We start from the raw sequence: 23,368 nt of genomic DNA, 5'->3' as shown, positions 1-23,368 counted from the left end.
GTTAAGTCGTATTCATATAATTTATAAAATGCATACGAAGTTTTCCAAACTCCATGTCATCGAACAGCTGAAATTTGATTCGAAAAAAAAAATTGAAAAAGTTGCAAAGGTTTTTGGAGAACCTTCTTCTTCGTAAAATTTGGCAGTGCACCACTCACTAGTCCATTGACTTCAGTTAACTGAGCTTAACATCGAAAATAATCTAAGAAATAGTGTTTAGAAATCACTATCTTAGCAATAGACTATGTTCTTATATGGTCTATGGCCATATTTAGCTAATATTTTCAGTCTTTCGTATCAATCATCCTTCATCAATCATCATTCAGCCTTATTCGGATTGACTCACAGTGACTTTTTTCTAATTCCGCGTTGTAAGTATCCGCTGCAGGAAATTACACAGAGTATATTTAGGTCGCCATGAAAAGAAGTGAAATTTAAAGCAAAAAGCAGCTTAAAAAGAATTGATGTACAAGTAGACGGAAATAGCACAAAGTCGGACGTATCTTAGATAATCTCTGATTTATCTAATTCTTCATCCACCTAAATAACGAATAAGATCATAGAAAGACAATTCCAAAACTGAGCGGCTAGTACACACATATACAGGCAGACGGATGAACAGACAGACAGGCAGACAAACCGGCTTTTGGGAACAGGAGATAATGCTCAGGGTATAAACAGAAAATGGAAGAACTTAACGTGGCATATCTCCTATGACAATTTTTTTGTTGTTGAGAGATTTGGAACCGGTGAAGCGATTTGTTTTTTTTTGGTTCGTTAAGCAACATGAGTGAACATTTATTGCAAAGTCTATGCTCAGGAATACAAAATTAATTAGTATTGTGACTTAGGTAATTTAATGCAGGAAGCCTATGACCTCACCCTATCCTAAAAAGAGGCTTTATCTCTAACTGAACGGTTTTTACCAACACCTCCTTCTCTTATCATATATTCATTAGCAGGGGGCGTCGCGAGGATCCAGATCATAAGGGGGTGAATCCCTTTGAAATGCCGACTCATTTCAAGAATTTGCCGATTTAATGTATATGTTTATAAATATATATAAAATAAGGATATCTTCATTTCTGATAAGGCATTACGGAGAAGTTTGACAACATAATAACATAATTCATTATTTTATTCTCAAATAAGTATTATACATATTAGTATAATCATCATTTAATATGTTTCTCTTAATATAAAATACATATATTGTTCAGCGACGTGTTACGCGGGAAAAAACAAGATTTTCTTAAGAAATTGATTTGCAAAAAATATTAATTTCTGAGTTATATTTTCACTCTGCGATGTTTCAACATTGACCATTTTTCAACAACATCGCATCGATTTCGTCTACTTTATCCTTTGAAGAAGAAAGCAGCATCAAAGAATTCAAACGTTCATCCCCCATTGTTGTACGCAAATCGTTGAAAACAAATTTCAATTTACTAAAAGAACGTTCACATGAAGCTGACGAGACAGGAGCAGTCATTATGTAATGAACAATTTTGTACGCAGAAGGAATGACCTTTCTCAATTTGTACGCTACTATAGAAATGTCATCGAAAGATTTACACTCTTTACATGAATCAAAAAGAATTTGTGTTTCAGCAAAAATACAATCTAGATCTTCACTGAAGAACTTAGGTTCCAATTGCACAACAAATTGTATAGATTCTATTGTAATATTACTTCTGTTAGCTGGAATCCTGAATATCTCTTGAATGGGTTTGAAGGTTGACATAGTTTCTTGCAAATTATCTTGAATCCAATTTGTGAAATTTTCGAGGACAATTTTGAATTCTTTTCTATAAAATGTCTGGAAATCAAAATTACAAGCAGTTTCTGGATTATCGTCATATTTCTTCGGGGCACGGCGTGTTCTGTGGTGTTTTCAAAAGTTGATTTGACACTTTTCAGCAAATGCAACTGAACTCGCTAGCAATGCGTTAATTTATAATATATTCAATCACTGTTATTCGAACATTGTAGTGTTTTAATAATCCTCGTGGAAATTACGAAAAGGTGTCTTTTTAAGCTTGCTTCCGCAATTATAGAGCTAATTATTGCATTTTACTGAAGTTAGAATTTTCATAAATGCCAGCTAGTGAATTCGCAATGGATATCACGTAAAAATTAATGTGCAATAATATATTTTGATGAAAATCTTAAAAATATTCAATAAGTTTTGACAACAAATTTCCGGCTACTTGGCAACTCTTACTGGAATTGCCGAAATGAAATTTCAATTTTTTAGTTATGATATTAAAACGGCCGAAAATGCCGACTCGTTCATTGATGGGGGGTTACACCCCCCACACCCCCCCTCGCGACGCCACTGTTCATTAGCTTTAGTTTGGACGGAGTGCGTACAGCTAGTAAACCTTTTAGGAACTTTATAAACACGGATTGAGATCTTCGCTCACCTCTTCCGGTCTCCTAATATTGCGACTCAGAACTCACATCCATCGCGATTGATGAGTATGTCAAGGTCTTCAGAGCTGCATGTAGAACCACTCTTATACCTTATAAACCTTATATTCTCTTAAAACATAGAAAGTCACCTATGGGTGAACATCGGAACTATCGGAAACCGGATCTTCAGGTAAAAGACTGTTCAATGAAGCCCACAAAAGTGGCGGTAGCGACTAGGCGCTGTTTAAGACAAGACTTGCTATACACAAGCCGGAAATAAAGAGGGCTCAGAGAGTTGCAAGAAGATATTTTGTGAAAGCGTAGAAGAGTGTCACGAATGCTCAAAGTTTAGGTGTTTTCTCGTGAAAAACGTTATCTTAGAAATAAGCATGATGATTGGATCTCGAGTTGGAAACTAGTGCTAGACACTCACTTTCTAAGGAACCAATTCAGCAAATCCCGCGGAGGATTTCAGGAGAACGAAGGTCTTTCTGGACGAACGCTACTTCACATGTAAAATCATTCAAACCATTCAAGTCCCCGAGATCTGTTGGCATTATAAATGCGTAAGTTCAGCGGACGGTAAAGCCGTTGTCAAGCCCTTCCGTGGCCCCTATATACAGAAGCTGTGTTAGGTCACATTCCTGATGACTCGTTTATCCTGTACTTTCGAGCCGATTGAACTATTCTCAGCTTCTTTGCTGCAAGATAACCGATAAAACTCTACTGTTTCAACTACTTTTTGGTCTCTAGAGCAGAAAAATTATCGTATACAACAACAAAAATCGAATCACCGTCCGAATTTATTTTTGTTATTTCCCTAAATTTAATGAAAATGCCCAGTTCCAGAAGCGTCCCAATACAAAACTGCGAAACCGCAAGACTATTACATGAATATTAATTTTTTTTTTTTATTGTTATCAAAATCAATTCTAAGGACAACGGATTTCTTTAGAATCAAGTTATTAAGAAACATGGATGATATTTCAATGGCGGGGTTATGGTTATCATTTGCCTAATTAACATAAACTGGGAAAAATGTCATGTCCATATGGATACTAGAGAGTTGAAATTAATCAATGGCTTCAAAGTCAAAACAATTTATAAGTGAGTGTTTTATAAAATGTATGTATGTTCCAGAGGTCCTTGCCAATCTCAGGCTTTCAAATAAGAATGGCAAATCATCCTTGGAGCGAACTATGAAAACCCTTGGGCAATCATTCCCATGACAGTCGGATCTATGTACGTGACCGGAGCAGACTGCCATTCCTCCAATCTATTCGGGAAATATTTTCTGCAGCTACAGCAGCAACAAAAAAGCTTTTACCTACAAAAAAGAGCAGCAAAGAAGTAAGCGATACTTATAAAATCCCTATTGTCGAATTATTTGTTACTACTAGATTTTCCTGCAGGGGTAGTCAATCATATATAAGTATTATATGTTCTTTATAGTCAATATCAACACATATAAATATGCATGTGGTTTTCTAAAGAGGTCATTCGCCTACGTTCGGCATATACATACATAGGCATATGTGTCGCTACATAAGTGCTTATATAAATATACATATATACATATACATATATGAGTATGTATGCGAGGCAGCTTCTTTGAGGCGAAAAAAGAGTTCAAGTGACGAATAAATTGTAATAACGTTTTTGTTGTTATTTTGTTTACTGCTTTTTGCCTACAGATTTTCCATGCAATCATGAATTTCGTGCAGTCAATCAAATTGGTCGAGTAAAAGTGAGAACAAACAAACAAACGCCGCTTGCATGCTAATTAGGCGACTCACTATGCCAGTGTACATATGTATGTATGTGTGGGTGTTATACAAAAACTCACGTAAACTTCAGTTGAATCAGAAAATTGTCCGTTGGAAAAAATCACGAATTCATAAATTAATCCAACATTTTGGTAGAAAAGAGTGCTCAACCCATAACCTTGAACTCCACCCAAAAAAAAACACAAAAAGCAACATCAATTACAACAATAACAACATAGATGAGGCGCGTAACCCCATAAAACAAAGACCACAACACAATTGAGCGATAATAAACTGGTCAGAATAATCACAAATACAATAAAATTGATTGAATTGAATTGAATGCACAATAAATCGCAAGAAATCGCCATAAAACTCATTCTCAAACACAAAAAATTAAAAATTAAATAAAATTCAACAACATTTAGTGCAGCAGTGAGCGGCATTGTAAGACACTAATAAAAAATTAAATTGTAATGTTAAAAAAAAAATAATAAAATAAAAAATAAAAAAAAGTAAATTTTTCCTTTAATTCGTCTAAAAAGGCTTGAGCTGTTCATTTTAAGTCCTCAGTGTCACTTGAATGTCAAATGGATTAGGAACAAGAAAAACCGTTAACTTCTTTTGCGCCAAAATAGCTGCATTTTCTATAGCACATAAGAATATAAACAATTTTTTCTTGATTTTAGTAGATTAGCTTGTGGGCAGCTATATATTGGGTAGTCGAAAAAGTCTTTTCGTATTGGTAATCAAAATTCAACTTATTTTTTTGTATTTATAATGAACTTTAATGAATCAAATACCAATTTGGTCGACCACTTTTTGCCATTTTTCCGCTAGAGACATTATTCCATCAGTGCAAAACTTTTCTGGTTTCTCGGCGAAAAACTGCGACAAGTAATTTTCACAGGCTTCTCTTGAAGCCAACTTTACTCAATTAAGGGAGTTCTGCATTGACCGAAACAAATGGTAGTCCGATGGTGCAAGGTCAGGGCTATAAGGTGGATGCATCAAAACTTCCCAGCTTTTGCCTAGTCATCAAAGATGTGCGTGGTCTAGCATTGTCCTGATGGCAGGCAAAGCCCTTTCTGTTGAACAGTTGTGACCGTTTTTTATCGACTGCACGCTTCAATCTCATCAGTTGTTGACAGTAAAATGTAGAATCAATCGTTCGACCAGGCCGGAGCAGCTCATAGTGGATGATTCCCTTCCAATCCCACCAAACGCCCAGCATAACCTTTCGAGGCGTCAATCCAGGCTTTGCGACCATTTGTTGCGCTTCAGCAAGCTGGGACCATGATCTTTTTCGCACATTACTGTCGTATTTGATCCACTTTCCGTCTCCTTTTACCATTCGCTTCAGAAATGATTCGATTCATTTCATCTCGGCAAAGAATCGCAGATGTTAATTCGGTCTATTAAATTTTTCACATACAATTCATGTGGTACCCAAACTTCGAGCTTCTTTTTGTAGCCAGACAATGGTTCAAAACCGTTTGATGATGATTTTTTTTACAAAAATTTCAGAATTTCTTCATTTCTGAACAGCTGTAGCTTTTTTTAACTTCCCCGAATTTAATTTTGTTTTGGTTAAGCTTAAAATCTCACCTTTTCCACACTATACAATGACACAATATGATTGGAAGCACTGGAGATATACGACTGCAACGACATCTATTGGCAAAATACGAAAAGACTTTTTCGACTACCCAATATTATAGTGATCCGATTTAAACAAGATCCTCGGATATTAGATCTCTGCCTAGGAAAATAATTCGTGCCAAATTTTATCAAGAAATCTTCTCAAATACACAAGTTTTCCGTACAAGGAACTGATTTTGAGCGGTCGGAAACTATTTGTTATAGTGTTTCGATCAGAACAATTTATCTTGGACAATAATCTGTGTGAAATTTTATGAAGATATCTTTCCAAATAAAATAGTTTTCCATACAAGAAATTGAGTTTGATCGGTCAGTTTATATACCATGTGCTATAGTGGTCTGATATCGGTGGTTCCGACAAATGTGCAGATCGGTCGGCAAACTTTATACAGCCCATTCAGGGTAAAAAAAAATAAATTTTTCTTTAACTCCACTTAGAAGGCTCTTGATGCTCATTTTAAGACCTCAATGTCCATTGAATGTCAAATAGTCACAAAGTATTATTTTGCCACCCCTGAGTCATAGCAACTTATGCGAAATTTTATTTCATTTTTTCCAATAATCACTTTTAATTCATAATCTGCTATAAATACAACAAAAAATACACGTATATAACCACACTATTAACACCATCTGTTTGCTTATAAGTAGCCACGATTGTCCGTATCGGCGCGTAGGCATTCATATTTAATTCAACTATTAATTTTGTATATTTTTCCACGACAAAAACACGTTCGAGCTCAAAGCTGCGTTCAAAATCCAACACGCTTAAGACGCGGCGCCCTGATTTGCTTAGTAATGGCGCGCCCACACACGCACCGCGACGGAGCCAACCACTCCACCACACTTTGTCTGCTTAATTCTTATTCATTTCCGATATTCTTAATTCTTTTGCTGTTGTTTCAAAAGCGCATTACTATTTAAATCCATAAGTACACTTTACAATGTTTTTCTTCCTTTTGCAGACACCGTTGTTTTTTTTTTTTGCACTAGATCCCGTTCTTATTCTTTCTGAAATGCTAGAAAGCGTCCGGTGACATTTCATCGTCGGCGTTGCTGCGTTGGCGTAATCTCTCAGCACTGCTGAGCTGTTGGACACTACTTGATCGTCAATATCAGTGCGGCTGTCGACATGTTTATGTGCTTGTATACTTAAAGTGTGAATGATTTTGTATTGTTCAGTGTTAAAAATAAATAAATAAATAGTTTAAGACTGTTCTTATTGTGAAACAAGAAAAAACGTCAACTTCAATTGCCTCGAAGCTATAAATAGCCTTCACAAATACAAAAGATTTCATACAAGAGCTTGATTATGATCAATCAGTTTGTATAACAGCTACATGCTATAATGGTCCGAGCTTAAAAGAGATTTTCGAGAATTGTAGCGCTGCTTTCTATAATAATCCGTGAAAAATTTAGTGAAAATATCTCGACAAATAAAAAGTTTTCCATATATGGACATCATTTTGATCGTTAAGTTTATATGATAGCATGGGCTAGTGAGCCGATGTCCGCGATTCCTATAAATGAGTCCGCTGAACTATGTCAATGTCGTCGTACATCTCATACAGCTCATCATTCCATCGAACGTGATATTCGCCGTGGTCAATGTGTAAAGGACCATAAATCTTCAGCAGAATCTTTCTCTCGAAAACTCGTAACGCCGACTCATAGGATGTTTGCATCGTACATACCTCTGCAGCATATAGCTAGACGGGGATAATGAGTTCTTTGTTCAGTTTGGTCTTTGTTGAGTTTGGTTTTTGTTCGTCGAGATAGACCTTTACTTCTTAATTGCCTACTAAGTCCGAAGTAGCATCTGTTGACAAGAGTTATTCTGTGTTGGATTTCGGGGATGACATTGTTGTGTCTGTTAATACTGCTTCAAAGATAGATGAAATTATAAACAACGACTGTTTGTTAGATGACAGAAGATATTTCGTCTTGACCTCGTTCACTACCAGACCAATTTGCTTCGCTTCCTTATCCAGTCTGGAGAAAGCAGAACTAACGGCGCGGTTGTTGAGGTCAATGATATCAATATCATCGGCGTAAGCCAGCAGCTGTACACTCTTATAAAAGATTGTACCTGCTCCATTAAGTTCTGCAAGTCGAATTATTTTCACCAGGAGTAGATTGAATAAGTCACACGATAGGGAATTGCCTTGTCTGAAACCTCGTTTGGTATCGAACGGTTCGGAGAGGTCCTCCCCGATCCTGACGGAGTTTTTGGATTTGCCGCATTAGTTTTGCGGGAATACCAAATTCAGACATAGCACCATAAAGGCATCTCCTTTTCGTGCTATCAAAAGCAGCTTAAATTCTTCGATTCTCTTTTTACGGGTCTTTTCCAAGATTTGGAGCATGCTGGAATATCTGGTCTGTTGTTGATTTTCCAGGTCTAAAGCCACATTGATAAGGTTCGGTCAGTTTATTGACGGTGAGCTTTAAACTTTCACAAAGTACGCTCGATAGAACCCTAAATGCGATGTTGAGGAGGCTTATCCCACCGTAGTTGGCGCAGATTGTGGGGTCTCCCTTTTTGTGGATTGGGCAGAGCACTCTTAAGTTGTAGTCTTCGGGCACCATATTTCATTTTCATTCAACAATGTTCTACAAAAAAGCTAATGCTTATCAGTTCTTCGCCGGCGTAATTTAATTGAGGGACCAGTTCAGTTCGCGAATACACAGACAGAGAAACATATTAACATGGCTAAATCGACTCAGCTCGTCATGCTTATCGTTTACATATACAAGATGTGTTCCAAATTAAACAGCACTTGGTTTTTTCGGCAAAATTAATATCAAAATTGTCTCCTTCTGCTTTTTGCACGGTTCAAAAGCATGTCGAACGAGTGTTTTAGCTTGTTGGCCGGTATGGCCGCCAGTATGCCGGTACAAGCCTTTTGAATGGGCTCCACGTCTGCATAACGCTTTCCTTTCATGGGCAAATTCATTTATCCGAAAAGGAAGAAGTCGCACGGTGCCATAGCATGTGAATACGGGGAGTGGTTAATGGTTAAAATGTGGTTTTTGGTCAAATAATCGGTCACAAGGATTCGAATGTTGGATTCTGAACAATTTTTGGTCGTCAGTCAATTTGTGCGGAACAAACCGTGCACACACCTTTCGTAAGCACAAATGTTTGGTCAAAATGCGATAAATCGATGTTTTGGAGATGTTCAATTCCATTTCCATGAATTTCAATGATGATTTCGGCTGATTTTTGATGAATTCACGCACAGTTTCGATGGAATTTCCGATGATCACGGATTTTGACTGGCCCACACGAACACTTTGAAAACGTTGAAACCATGTGTAAATTAAAAAGATGCGATTTGAACACTTTTTGCTGCTAGGAATATTTAAACTACTAATTAAGCATGCAGTTCAAATTGGCTGTCGGGCACACTTGATTTACACCGATATTAAAGATTACTCATACGCCAACGTGCACTCACCTTACAACCAAAGTTTTTTCGTGTGTCAAATAAGTTTAACGTACCATATAATATACATAAATACACATAAAGGTAAAATAAATCAATCAAACCGCGATTATTGCCTCGAAGTGAAAGCAATGCGAGATAATTAATGAGTCACAATTTGGGTGTGCATGTAGTCACGTGCTCAAATCTAACATATGAGTTTTGTAGTGCTGACAATGACATAAGAAATAAATCAATAACAAAACATGTTTGAAAAATTTAAATTTTCAATTATTTTCACTTTTTGTGTTGTTTTTGTGCATAAAATCCAATTTTCCGAATTTTATACTAATGACGACTTCAAACTGCGATTTATGCATTTTTTTCAAATTGATTATTGTAAATATGGTTATACGGGGTTTGTCCTGAAAGTAATAGGACTAATTTTCTTCCGCCGCGACTGTACTTTGGAGCGTGCGCGCATGGACTGAATTCGGCAGAAGGCTTTCCTTGCTAAGGAACGAACGGCTGGTCAGTTGTTTCCGAGCACCTGAATAGTCAGGACAAAACTTTTCACGCGACGTGTTTTTGTGAGTGGTGCAAGCCGAAAATGTAGCGTTCGTTAGAGCAGAGGTACGTGATTAAAATCTGTGCAAAACTCGGTAAATCTGCGACAGAGACGTTCGATATGATCAAGCAGGCTTACCCAGATATTGCTTTAGTAAGAAGTGGAGTGTTTCGGTGGCACCATGCCTTTTTAGACGGCCGGGAAGAGGTCGCTGATGAATGAGCAAATCCATTTTTGACATCAAAGGCATCGTCCACCATGAATTTGTTTCTCCTGGACAAACCGTCAACGCCACGTTTTACGTGGAAGTCCTCAAGAGACTCAAACGAAGGGTCAATCGGGTCCAACAAGACATCGCAGGCGATTGGAAGTTCTACCACGACAATGCCCACGCTCACACCGCCTTTCTTGTGAACAGCTGCCTAACCAACGCTTCCGCAGCCGCCCTACAGCCTAGATGTGGCGCCCCGGACTTTGTTTTTTTGTTTTTTTTTTTGTTTCCTTGTCTGAAAACGCCGATGAAAGGCAAACATTTTGAGACCACAGAGTTGATCCAAGCAAAATTAACCTCGGCTCTTAAGAATATTCCGGAGAATGCCTTCCGTGACGCCTTCAATGCTTGGAATTGTAACGATTGGTTCAATAAATTTTTTTTAAATGGACTCAGACCTATTACTTTCCGGACAAAAACAAAAACAACAATACTGGTTGTCATATGAATTGAAGTCAAGAGACTGAAGTAAGAAGTCACTTTCCATCTGATTTTTACCGATGAGAAAACCTTATATGAAAGCTGATCAATCAGCCAAATCAACGGCAAAGCCGAATATCCATGACACCAAGGTAATGCTCTGTATTTGGTGGAATCCGAAGCGCGTGCTGTATTATAAGCTTCTAAAACCGGGTGAAACACTTCACAAATTTTCATTGTTGGATCGCTTATTTCAAGAGTAATTATAAAATCTTTGTATATAAGACAGACATACCTCATTATTTTTGCATTCAACGATAATGTCAACGGTGTGCAGGTTCAGTTCCACAACTTTATATTATAGATACCGAAGTTTACACTAAATTTAATTGGTCACTTTTCTGTGTGTTAGAGCCGAATGCAATGAGTGTCTCAGCGATATATCACACACAATATTTAACTAAAAATAAGTAGATGATTTATTATTTTAGCTTTATATCAAATAATAATTTTTGTAAAAAACAAATAATATTTTTCATTTTGCACTTTTGGTACAGTGGTTTTGGTACCCTGTGTTTTTCTATCTCTTCCTTTATTTCCTCATTCGTAAAAACTCGATCCAAAAGCTTTGCGACACCGTGAACTTTTAAAATTTTGTTATTCACGTTATTAACTTCCTTGAAATATGAATTCAAATGCATATATTTTATACTTTCGAACCATCGAATCTTGTTTGCCAACTAAAGATGTATTTGCTAAGCTTTTTGTGTATTATTTAGGTTCAAATTTACAACAAAATTCAATATTTTTCTAATAATATCTACCGAGTCACTTCTTTCCATCAACCAAAAAAATGTCACTGAACAAAAGAGCTTTAAGCATCACTTCTTATGAAAGTGATTAGAAAAGGAAGCTTTCGCTAATGACGAACTAAAATAAATATGTATAGTATATGTTCGTGTAAGCCTAATAACAAATAAGATAATCGAAATGAACGCAAAGCATAGCAAATGAACGCACATAAGCTAGAGAGAGAAGCGTTTCCAAAATTACATAGTACAAAATTTACGTTTAAAAGGTTTAGTTAGTATTGGTCAGTTGCAGACTTAACAATAACGCGGACTTTCTAAAAATTAATAATCATTTCCCAGACAAGTTATAACTTAATAAAATATATAATGAGTGGTGGCAGACATTTAGCTAAAGGTTAGTCTAAATATTTTGAGAAAATTCAAAGAATTTTTTTTAAGAAATAAAAAAATCAACATATTGTAAATTTAAAAAATTCAATTGTCTAAAAAAACTTAGTTTTTTATGGAAAATATATTTTTTTCCAATTTTATTAACTTTTGCAAAAAAAATAAGACACATGAAGTCTTTTTAATGGTCTGGAGAATATCTGAGTACATTTTGAAGCAAATCCGAGGAGTAACCTAATTGGAAGTAGTCTTTCTTTTTGCTTTGCTTGATTACAAAAGAATATATTTGATATATTTCTAAATTTGAATTGTGTTTTATATAATGCGTATAGAAATATTTTGGAAAAAATTAAATTTAAGTATAAAAAATCAGCTAATCAGAAATATTTTTAAGCATCGCTTACATGAAGTATACAACAATTTGAGAATTTGGTACGCAAGGGAAGACAAAAAAATGTCCGGCGGACATATGTCGCTCGTGTAAACACAATTAACTACAGCAAGAGAATTTTCCGATAATTAACGGCAAAAAAGTTCTTGTGTTAACACGGTCTAATGCAACGTTATCTGGTATAATTAGATGCGAGTTAGTGAGTGGTTTAAGCAAGTTGCTAATCCATATATACACATACATATGTTTTATATCTGGAAAAGTAAACAGTTGTTGGAATGTAGGCTGCAATATTTGAAGGTCACGGTAGGTGTCGCTTGATTGAAAAATCCGAAATTTAATCAAAAATTGGCAAAATATAACTCAAGTACAACGCAGTACGTGTTCATAACAAATTTGATCAAATTCGCAGATATCAGAAGTGAAGAAGCAAAAAGCCATCACGTAAACTCTTATCTTAAAATTGAAATTTTGTTAGTGACTGGTAGTTCTAATTTTTGCTTGGTGGTATTTAGAATGTTTGGATTTAAGTATGCAAATATTTTCATTTGTATATGTAGTACATATGAGCATCACAACATATAATTTTAGGTAATTTAATAAAAACCAAAAGCAAAATGTAAATTTCGGTTGCAACGAAGCTATACCAAAGTTTTCATATAATCTATCACTTGACTTTGATCGGACAGTTGTTTTTTATCAGCTACAAATATGCGATAGTGCTTCAATCTGAACATTTCTTCGCAGATTTTGAGAGAGCTTTGCATAATAATACACATCGAAGGAGAAAAAAGTTTTTCATACAAGAACTTTATTTTGATCTTTGGGTTTGCTGCTGTTGTTGTTGTTGTAACGGCAGAAATTCTGCCGAGTTGACAGTCCTTGGCCGGATAAAAATCCGGGTCCGTTCCGGTTTCGTAGACCCGACTGTCGGAGGAACGGTTGAGTGTGCTGTCAAATCAGCTGCTTCTTGGGAAGAAATTGAAGTGGCAAATTTAATACACCCTCTTCACCGCCTGTTTAGAGTATAACAAGACATAACTTTATCTTTTTACTGATTATTGAAATTGTGAATATTATTAATTGCTTTTATTATTACCACTTAGGCTCACCCAAACCTGCATTATCCGACGATGGCGTTCTTCGCTTGTTTTCCATGCGATTTTGTCCATATGCTCATCGTGCTCACTTAGTGCTGAACGCCAAAAACATACCATATCACACTATATTTATCAATCTTACTGAGAAACCAGAATGGCTTACGGAATTCAGTCCACTGGGAAAAGTACCGGCATTACAGTTACCCAAAGAGGAAGGCAATCCATCCTTAATCGAGTCACTAATAATTGCTGAATATCTTGATGAGAAGTATCCCGAAGTACCACTTTTCCCCAAAGACCCACTCAAGAAAGCACAAGATAAGATACTTATCGAGAGATTCAACGCGGTGACTAGTGCAACGTTCAAAGTGTTTCACGCTGATATCGAAGGAGCATCCGATTCGCTAACTGAAATCTCTAAAGGTTTAGATATTTTCGAGAAGGAGTTAAGCTCACGTGGTACACCTTATTTTGGTGGCGACAAACCCGGTATGTTGGACTATATGATTTGGCCATGGTTCGAGCGTACGGCAATGTTGAAATACTTGCTGCCGGAGAAATATGAATTGGACAAAGAACGCTTCAGCAAATTGGTAAGCTAAATTTATATTTTCAAGGCATCGAATTTTGATTAAATGTATTTTAACTCGTTATAGGTTGCATGGCGTGATTTGATGGTAAACGATTCAGCAGTGAAAGGTCATTATTTGGATGGTGAAATTTATGCCAAATTTGTGAAAGCGCGCCGGGAAAATGTTCACGATTTTGATATGCTTGTGTAGGCTTCATCAAGTCAAAGATATTATCAATAAATTTATTTTTTGTAAGCTAGTAACTATATATAGTACATTGTACAGGGTGGCAAACAATACATTAAAGGTATATTTCGGGTTTCCGAAGCTTCTTTCCCTCGGAAAATGGTATGATCATTATCTTGTTAGTTATAGCTAATCTATTAGAGCTTAATTTAAGGTCTTAGTTACTACATTGATCTATATCCCATGTAGTCCTCTTCTCTCTCTCTCTGTCTCTTATGCCATTTCACCAACAAAAGTATTAAATAGTGCTTTGATCCGAACAATGTCAATGGCGACCGTTATGGCGTCATGACAACCGACCATTTGATTCCTAAAATTTAAGCTCGTGATCTCGGCGACTTTTGGTTTCAACAAGACGGCGCTACTTCCCACACATTACATCAATCAATGGATTTACTGAGAGAAGACTTTGGTGAGCAGATACTTGCACGTTTTGGTCTGGTCGATTGACCATCAAAATCATGTGATATAATACCGTTAGACTTTTTGCTGTGGGGATATGTACAGTCTAAAGTCGATGAGGACAATCCCGCTTTGATTCAGGCCTTGGAGCAAACCATCACTCGTGTCATGCGCCAGTTACCAGTCGAAATGCTTGAACGAGTTATCGAAAATTGGACTCAACGGACGGAACATCTGAGACGTAGCCGTGGCCAACATTTGAGAGAGATAATCTGCAAAAAAGAAATGCCAAAGAATATTCTTTCGATTCATAATAAACATTTCCATTAAATTTGAAGTTTCTGTGGTTTGTCTTTAAAAAAGTAGGGAACATTGTAATGGATCACCCTTTATGAACACAACCAATTCGGATTCAGTTCAAACTCAAGACTTTGAATATCATAATAATGACTCTGAGTAAAAATGAAAAGGACCGAATTAAAATTTATGTACTTCAAAATTGCTAAAATGGTTTCAAACCAAACAGTGTGACATATTTTGTTTAGTGTACGTAGAAAGCCCAGATGCGGCCCCCGGACTTTTTTCTTTCCTTGCCTGAAAAGGCCGATGAAAGGGGATCCTGGCAGCATGCATCTTGGCTCTCATCCTTCCTTCCATAACTCCTTCTATACTTGGAAATCGTTCTGGCAGCACTACATCGACGCGGAAGGAGCCTATTTTGAAAGTTATTAAAGAATTATAACGATTGAATCGATAAATTTTTTTAAATCGACTCAGTTCCCTTACTTTCCGGACAAGCCCTGTATTATTTTAATTTGTAACAATAACTTGTCAGTTGAGCCATTCGCAATGGAAAAACTGGTCTAAAATGTGTAAAACAAACCTGGTAGCACTGGATTTATCGTTTATAGAGCTTCAATAAGTATTCACGTACTTTCTTGTACGAATTCAACTAGAAAATTTTGTTATTGTACGTCAGGATAGCGAGCAGAGACATGACGAACCGAAGACAACTACTAATACTCTAGCAGCCACATCGGAAACTTTCATTTTGTAGAGCGCTAGTTTTGAGATAAAATATACATTTTACGTAGAAAAAACAAATGTACCTCAGTTTTCTTGTCTTGAGCAATCTTGTGAGCAGTATTCAGCGTTAATTTCACAACTTCCTTGACTTCCTCATTCGTAAAAACCGCGATACAAACGCTTTGTTAGCTGCCTTTTAAAACGAATTCAAATGCAAATATTTTATACTTTCATAATATCACTGTTTATTAATTAAATTTCCATAAAAATAAGAATTTGTAAAGCCTCTAGTGCATTCAGTAAGTTTTAAATTTAGTTTAAAATCACAATATTAAATTTTTACGCTAAGCCACTTCTTTCCGCCAACCAAATAAACGTCACTACAGGAAAGAGCTTTAAGCGTCAAACTTACGGAAGTGACTATAAAAAGGAAGCTTTCGCAAATGACGAATTAAAACATATGTTTGAAATGAACGTCAAACATAGCGAATGAATGCACACAAGCTACAGCAAGAACCGGTCGTTGTTTATATAAACTTGTTGTTGAGTCAATATTACTCAGTTGCATATTAAACAATTGAAGAGGGCTTTCCAAAATTAATCATTTCTCGAACAACTTTTAAAGCGATAATATATACAATGAGTGGTGGCAGACATTTAGCTAAAGGTTAGTATTTTGCTTCTTTGGAATCTTTGGAATGAATAGGTGGCTGGTATTTCCAATTTTTGTATGTATGTACATCCTTAGTGTTTTGATTACTTGTTTACTATTTTTTCACATTTGTGTACGCATAACAACTTTTTGTTTTAGTTAAATATTATTAAAGCAACACATAATTTTTGTAATACTCAATATAGAAATTGTGAATATGACTAATAACTTTTAATATTACCACTTAGGCTCACCAAAACCCGCATTACCTGACGATGGCGTTCTTCGTTTATTTTCCATGCGATTTTGTCCATACGCTCATCGGGCTCACTTAGTGCTTAACGCCAAAAACATACCATATCACGCTATATTTATTAATCTTACCGAGAAACCAGAATGGCTTACGGAATTCAGTCCACTGGGTAAAGTACCGGCACTGCAACTACCCAAAGAGGAAGGCAATCCAGCCTTAATTGAGTCACTAATAGTGGCCGAATATCTTGATGAGAAATATCCCGAAGTACCACTCTTCCCCAAAGACCCACTAAAGAAAGCACAGGACAAGATACTTATTGAGAGATTCAGCTCGGTGGTTGGTGGTTTGTACAAAGTGTTTCTAGGTGGTACTGAAGCGGCACCCGATGCGCTAACAGAGATCTCTAAAGGTTTAGATATTTTCGAGAAAGAGTTGAGCTCACGTGGTACACCTTACTTTGGTGGCGAAAAACCTGGCATGTTGGACTATATGATTTGGCCATGGTTCGAGCGTGCGGAAATGTTGAAATACTTGCTGGCGGAAAAATTTGAATTGAATAAAGAACGCTTCAGCAAATTGGTAAGCTAAATTTATATATTTACAAGGCAACGAATTTTTATTAAATACATATGTATATTTTAACTCTTCAAAGGTTGCATGGCGCGATTTGATGATAAACGATCCAGCAGTGAAAGGTCATTATTTGGATGGCGAAACTCATGCCAAGTTTATGAAAGCGCGCCGGACCAATGTACACGATTATGATATGCTTGTGTAAGATTCTAGAAATGTGTTTGTTATACATATAGTTGCATGGTATACATATAAAAAAATATATGTAACTACATATCGTCACCTAAAATAGAAAATAACGTAACAACATTTTTAGAAATTTACAGGGGAATGAACGAAACACGATATAAAATGGAACATGAGTTGAAACAAAATTTAAGTATTGGCTAAAACTGGGTTATATCTGGTAGCAGAACCCTAAAATGTTAGACTTATGTATTTATATGTGTGTAATTTGAAGAAGTGAATGGTATTCAATAAAATACTCAATTTATTTTACATTTTAGGTGAGGATATATACATAAATGTGTTGAATGTAATTAAAAATAATTAAAATTGTTATAACATATTTAAAAAAGCTCTGAATAAAACTTCATGCTTCAAATATTACAGCAATTAAGTTCTATATATAGCATCAAACGGCCTCTATGACTTGTTTTGCAAGAAAGAATTCGATGGTTTATTAATTAATCTAATGGTGTTAGCGTGCAACTTCTTGAAGGCCATTCAATGCCACAATTTCTTGAAATAATCGAATCTGCAAACTTTTCTCGTATTAATTCGGTTGTTGCGTGTCGCACATAGTCCCGTCTTGTTGGAACCAGATGTTGTCAAGATCAACTTCTTGCAATTGTGGTCATAAAAAGTTGGTTTTCATTGATCTATACCGCTTTCCATTTACAGTAACGATGTCACCAGCTTCATTTCGAAAGAAGTAAAACCACACCAATCTGTCAATTTAGGAGAATGTAGTGGTTATTCATGAAAATTTTTTTGATTTTTTTCGCATCAGAATGGACAGTTCTGATAAGTTACCACTCAGAGGAAAATGGGCCTCATCGGGGATGATGATTTTCTTAATTATTTATTATTATTTTGATAATCAAATTGAATAATCTGTAAACGTTACTCTTGAAATTGTTAACATTGCTGAATACAATGAAAAAAATTACAAATCATCTCATATTAAAATGACCGAAACAACACTTTCAAATCAACACATCCCTATTAGAAAACCCGTTACACATGTAGATGTGTATGTGTTTATATATGTCTGTTTGTATTAGAAGCTTTACCAAATATCTAAAAAATGAGCATTATAATTACTAATTTAAGTAAATAATTGTGTTATAATTGTATCTAGTTATGATTTTTTTCCACCTAATCATGTATTATAGTAATTACCTTCTAATGACTGTACCTTCACTTAGTTTAATTGAAAATTTGAACTTGATGTTGGAATTTTGGTGTGCATTATCATTTGAAAGTTGATGATTTGTTCTTTTTATTCGTTGTTAATTTATTTTATTTATACTCGTATAAACATAATAATTTATGTATGTACAAATGTATATTTACTTAGATTGGCAAACGGTAGCAAAATTCTATTTTGACTCATTGTTGGATCGTATAAATTTCCATAATGAAATGGCAAACCTTACTGAAGAGAAATGCCAAAAGAGCGGGAAAAAATATGACGTCGTTTGCTGTCCATGTCAGTCTACTTTTGTAGTGTCCCCATTGAAAAACCCGTTACAATTGGAGCGTTATTGTGAAACAAATCGCAAATGTAAGTAACTGACAGCCAAAGGATATCTTTTGTTCCAACGTGTCCTTGCTTTTCTTACTAAAATGTTAGTATGATGCTGGGAAAAAATTCTGAATTAGAAACAGTGTTAAGAAAAAATTCGCACTGTCATGATTTTCCAATTTTACCTAGTCATGTTTAATGCACAAAATTGGAGACTAAAGTATGTAAATATTATAAGCACTGTTATCGATTTCCAATTAATATAATATTAGTTGCTTTTATGCCGAATGTACATACATATATATGTATGTATGTAGGTCTATGTATTTTCAATTCCTTTGACTTGCTCATTCGTTACACCGCAATCCTAAGGTTTTGTTTTGGCAAACATTTTGCCAACTTCCTTTTAATACGAATTCAAATATTTTATACTTTCATAATAACAATACAAGTACATGTTTGCTAACTAAATTTCTACTGAAATTAGAATTTGTAAAGCCTCTAGTGCATTCAGTAAGTTTTAAATTTAGTTCAAAATCACAATATTTTCGCAAACCAAATAAATGTCAATATAAGAAAGAGTTTTAAGTGTCAAACTTACGGAAGTGGAGAGAAAAAGGAAGCTTTCGCAAATGATGAATTCAAACATATGTTTGAAGTGCATGAAGTGAACTGGCCGTTGTTTAAATAAAATTGTTCTTGAGTTAATGTTAGTTAATCAGTTGCAGTAGCTAAAGGTTAGTACCATATGAGCAGAGAACGTCTAAAATATTAAATAATTCAACGTTCTATGATATAAACATTTGGAAGTGAGTAATGCAGTGCGAGTGTTTATCGGATTCAAGGATATAGTAAGTTGTTTTATATTCATAACAACATAAGTTACTTCCGGAAAAGTGATCAGTTTCAACAATGTATCCCTTTATTCAATATAACATTTTTTGAAGGCCAGTAGATGATATCTCTTGAGTTAAAAATACGAAATTTAATTAATTATTTGATCAAATATAAAACATGCACGAAATCAATCACTCCTGTTTGTCAAACGATCGTTGGTGGAAGGGGCTAGCGGAACAAATAGATGTTATGCCATTCTGCATCAAGAACGACAAAGCCCCACCATAATTATGAGCAACTGTAGCAGCTCGTCTGTCATCTCAATGGCAAGTGGTGGTCTGAGGAACTCTTATTAAAAATAGTTCAGAACACATAAAAGAAGTTTATAAAAAACATATCTTAATATTTGAGCTGTACTGACTGAAATCGTATATCCAACAAGAGATCCTCAAGAAAAATGTACCCATTTGAGTACAAATTAATCAAATCGGCAACACAGAGTTGTATTGGCATAAAAGCTTTCCATAATTGTCAAACAGCAAATAAAACAAATTTGTTACAGAGCAACCCTAATAGAAATAGATAAGAAAGCACAAATAAATTTAAATATAGCGAATGAACGCACATAAGCATTTGTCAAACCGGTCGTTATTTATATGTGTATATAAGCGCGTGAATTAGTTAATTTTGCTCAGTTGGTGACTTAACAAACGGTGAATAATTCTTATTCCAAATAAAAATTTTACTACAAATTTTAAAGCATTTACAATAATAAAATACACAATGAGTGGCGGCAAACATTTAGCTAAAGGTTAGTAAATATTTTAGTGACAAATACTACAATTATAGTGTTATTGTGAAATCAATTAAATATAAAAGTAACTCGCATCCTACAGATATCTTTTCTAAAGTGTCCTTGCTTTTGTGACTAAAAAGTTAGTTGTTCACCAGAAAGTTCTTAATAGCAAACATTGTTATAAATTTTGCATTGTCATAATGCCCCCGTCGATCAAGTGAAGGTTTTGATAAAGGGATATCCAAATTTTGCCTAGTCACGTTTAATACAAATAAAAAAATGGAGATACGCATACTAGAGACTGCACGTAAATGATTAGCGGCGTTATCAATTTCCAATTAGTATTAATATACACTATAAATAGAGATATATGTAGAATGTGTGAACCTTTTTAATTTATTTGTCGTATGCTACACTCATACAAGTATTAAGTACTTCCAAACATACATACTTATGTATGTATATGCATACATTTATACATATGTATTATAATTTGTAGCAAACTTCTGCAATATAAAAAATTTTATTCATTGCTTAGGTTCCCAAAAACCAGAACTACCTGACGATGGTGTTCATCGCTTGTATTCTATGCGCTTTTGTCCATATGCTCATCGTGCTCATTTAGTACTTGACGCCAAAAATATTCCCCATCACACAATTTATATTAATCTTACGGAAAAACCAGAATGGCTTACCGAAGTTAGCCCACTGGGTAAAGTGCCGGCATTACAATTACCCAAAGAGGAAGGCAATCCATCCTTAATTGAGTCACTAATAATTGCTGAATATCTGGACGAGAAGTATCCCGAAGTACCACTCTTCCCCAAAGATCCACTAAAGAAAGCACAAGATAAGATACTTATCGAGAGATTCAACGCAGTGACTAGTGCAATGTACAAAGTGTTCGTAGGTGGTGCTGAGGCAGCACCCGGTGCGCTTACTGAAATTTCAACAGGTTTAGATATTTTCGAAAAGGAGTTGAACTCGCGTGGTACACCTTACTTTGGTGGTGATAAACCTGGCATGTTGGACTATATGATTTGGCCATGGTGCGAGCGTTCAGCCATGTTGAAATATTTGCTACCCGACAAATACGAAATGGATAAGGAACGTTTCGGCAAGTTGGTAAGTACATTTTGTAAAGTTATTAAATTTTTTTTTTGCATTTGAGTGTGTTCAACCAAAATTTTTGTACATTATAGATAGCATGGAAAGATTTGATGATCAATGATCCTGCGGTAAAGGTATTCTATTTGGATGGTGAAACTCATGCCAAGTTTATGAAAGCGCGCCGGACCAATGTTCACGATTATGATATGCTCGTGTAAGGCATTTTCAATGTATACAACCGATTTTCGACGAAGCCAAGTGCGAAATATAGACTTATTAATATAATATCATTGGATTTAACTAACCTCTTTGCAAACACGTCATTCCAACACAAAGTTATAATTGATAATATAATTTTCTTGTATTACATACTAAAAATCTATGTATAAGTGTCGAATGTGACTAAGAAAGTAGACTTCCAAAAACTGATTCTTTTGTCTTCAATCTCATTTTCAGGAACGATGCTAAACGGCAAAGAACTTGTTGAGGATAAAAATCTCATTTTAATTGTTTCTGGTCATAGTGGAAAGAATAACTTCTGTCGATTTCATTGTATGCCGTTTATCAATATCAAAATAACGGGAAATATCACGCTACTTACATATCCTTGTAAATTACTTACAGTCATTCTTATACATCGCATATATTTTTGTACATATCAGCATATCCATTTGATGAACTCAAATACAGCGCATTTGTTTTGTAACAAATTTGTCAACATTTTTTTAGTGATATGTTTTGTAAAAAATTTAAAAAAAAAATTGTTTGGTGATATCTAAAGTGGTTTGTTATGTGTTTAGTATTATAAAATAATTGTTTCGTCTATTTGTAAACGTCCAATTTTCTTCAAAGCACCCTTCGTGTAAAATAATCAACCATATATTTGCGTGATTCTGCAGACATAAACAAGAAAGAAGGGCTGCATCGAAACTATAATATCCGTCACAGGTCCATTACTTAAAACATAAATGTGTATTAAAAGTTTTTTTTTTCTTGATTTTTATCGGTCAGTTTGTACGGAAGCTATATGCTGTGGTTGTGCGATCTAAACAATTTCCTCGGAGAATGTACAGCTTACCGTTCCGTACGAAATTTCGTGAATATATCTTGTCAAAAAATGTATTCCATACAAGGACTCGACTATGGTTGATAGCTTTGTTTGTTAACAGTCCGATATCGGCGGTTCCGACAAGTGAGCAGCGTCTTAAAGAGAAAAATCCGTGCACAAAATATATCGATATCATACAAACTGAGAGACTTGTCCGCGTATACACTCGTACCGACTAAATTGGTAGCCATGAAAATTTATAATTATATGCATGTATTTTACAAGGCTAGATGATCATTCAGTGAGCTACAAACTTCATGCTAAACTTAATATATCTAGTTCAGTGTATAAAAAACTAAAATTTATCACTAAAATAATTTTGTTGCTTTGAAAGAGAAAGTTTTAGTTTGACGTTAGAGAAAAATACTTTATTTAAAACTGCATTGCTGCATAAACTGCTTAAACAGCTAAATACAATATAATATATATATTCACTTTTCCTTTTTTAATCGTTAAATACGTAAAATCACGATAAATGTAAATATCATTTGTGGTTTTGGAATGAGTTCAATTATTTTTATAATTTTTTTTTTTATCAACTACACACATAGAGAGCGAGAAAATTGAAAAAACATACATTTTGCAGACAAGTTAAGTTGTTTTGTACAGCTGCCACTCCTTTGTATACTTGTACATATGTATACGGTTATGTATGGACATACTTGTGTTTTAATAAGTATACAATAATATTAAACATCGAATCAATTTATTATTATTTTTTCACTTTATATGTAACAAATTGTTGCATAGTTTCGAATAAAATATTCAATGGTGTTGATCTTTTGTCTTAAAGTTTAAAACTTTTTCGTTTACAATATAT

General features: G+C 35.0%; 3 protein-coding genes across 3 annotated transcripts; all 3 read left to right on the top strand.

Moving 5' to 3' along the window:
* The first annotated feature begins 11,635 nt into the window (after window positions 1-11,635).
* On the top strand, window positions 11,636-14,055 carry LOC120778105 (pyrimidodiazepine synthase-like). Its single transcript, XM_040109807.1, has 3 exons — window positions 11,636-11,736; window positions 13,227-13,813; window positions 13,877-14,055. Exons 1-3 carry the CDS (start codon window positions 11,709-11,711, stop codon window positions 14,000-14,002), a joined length of 741 nt encoding a protein of 246 aa, XP_039965741.1. The 5' UTR covers window positions 11,636-11,708; the 3' UTR covers window positions 14,003-14,055.
* Window positions 14,056-15,961: 1,906 nt separating this feature from the next.
* LOC120778104 (pyrimidodiazepine synthase-like) lies at window positions 15,962-17,507 on the top strand. The gene is made up of 4 exons (XM_040109806.1): window positions 15,962-16,133; window positions 16,367-16,953; window positions 17,027-17,148; window positions 17,264-17,507. Exons 1-4 carry the CDS (start codon window positions 16,106-16,108, stop codon window positions 17,295-17,297), a joined length of 771 nt encoding a protein of 256 aa, XP_039965740.1. The 5' UTR covers window positions 15,962-16,105; the 3' UTR covers window positions 17,298-17,507.
* Window positions 17,508-20,317: 2,810 nt separating this feature from the next.
* On the top strand, window positions 20,318-22,150 carry LOC120778041 (pyrimidodiazepine synthase-like). The gene is made up of 4 exons (XM_040109716.1): window positions 20,318-20,345; window positions 20,869-21,455; window positions 21,533-21,654; window positions 21,897-22,150. The coding sequence occupies exons 1-4, from the start codon at window positions 20,318-20,320 to the stop codon at window positions 21,925-21,927; spliced, it is 768 nt and encodes a 255-aa protein (XP_039965650.1). The 3' UTR covers window positions 21,928-22,150.
* The last annotated feature ends 1,218 nt before the right edge of the window (window positions 22,151-23,368 follow it).

Source organism: Bactrocera tryoni, chromosome 5 (genome assembly GCF_016617805.1).
Source record: "Bactrocera tryoni isolate S06 chromosome 5, CSIRO_BtryS06_freeze2, whole genome shotgun sequence".
Lineage (NCBI taxonomy): Eukaryota > Metazoa > Arthropoda > Insecta > Diptera > Tephritidae > Bactrocera > Bactrocera tryoni.
The sequence above is the reverse complement of the archived record's forward strand: the minus strand, read 5'-3'. Positions and strand labels throughout refer to the sequence as shown.

Bases quoted from the DNA above. Each gene is read 5' to 3' on its own strand.
- LOC120778105 (XM_040109807.1), top strand. From the start codon at position 11,709: ATGAGTGGTGGCAGACATTTAGCTAAAG. The intron at 11,737-13,226 runs GTTAGTCTAAAT...ATTACCACTTAG, and splicing joins TGGCAGACATTTAGCTAAAG to GCTCACCCAAACCTGCATTA. The intron at 13,814-13,876 runs GTAAGCTAAATT...AACTCGTTATAG, and splicing joins AAGAACGCTTCAGCAAATTG to GTTGCATGGCGTGATTTGAT.
- LOC120778104 (XM_040109806.1), top strand. From the start codon at position 16,106: ATGAGTGGTGGCAGACATTTAGCTAAAG. The intron at 16,134-16,366 runs GTTAGTATTTTG...ATTACCACTTAG, and splicing joins TGGCAGACATTTAGCTAAAG to GCTCACCAAAACCCGCATTA. The intron at 16,954-17,026 runs GTAAGCTAAATT...AACTCTTCAAAG, and splicing joins AAGAACGCTTCAGCAAATTG to GTTGCATGGCGCGATTTGAT.
- LOC120778041 (XM_040109716.1), top strand. From the start codon at position 20,318: ATGAGTGGCGGCAAACATTTAGCTAAAG. The intron at 20,346-20,868 runs GTTAGTAAATAT...TTCATTGCTTAG, and splicing joins CGGCAAACATTTAGCTAAAG to GTTCCCAAAAACCAGAACTA. The intron at 21,456-21,532 runs GTAAGTACATTT...TGTACATTATAG, and splicing joins AGGAACGTTTCGGCAAGTTG to ATAGCATGGAAAGATTTGAT.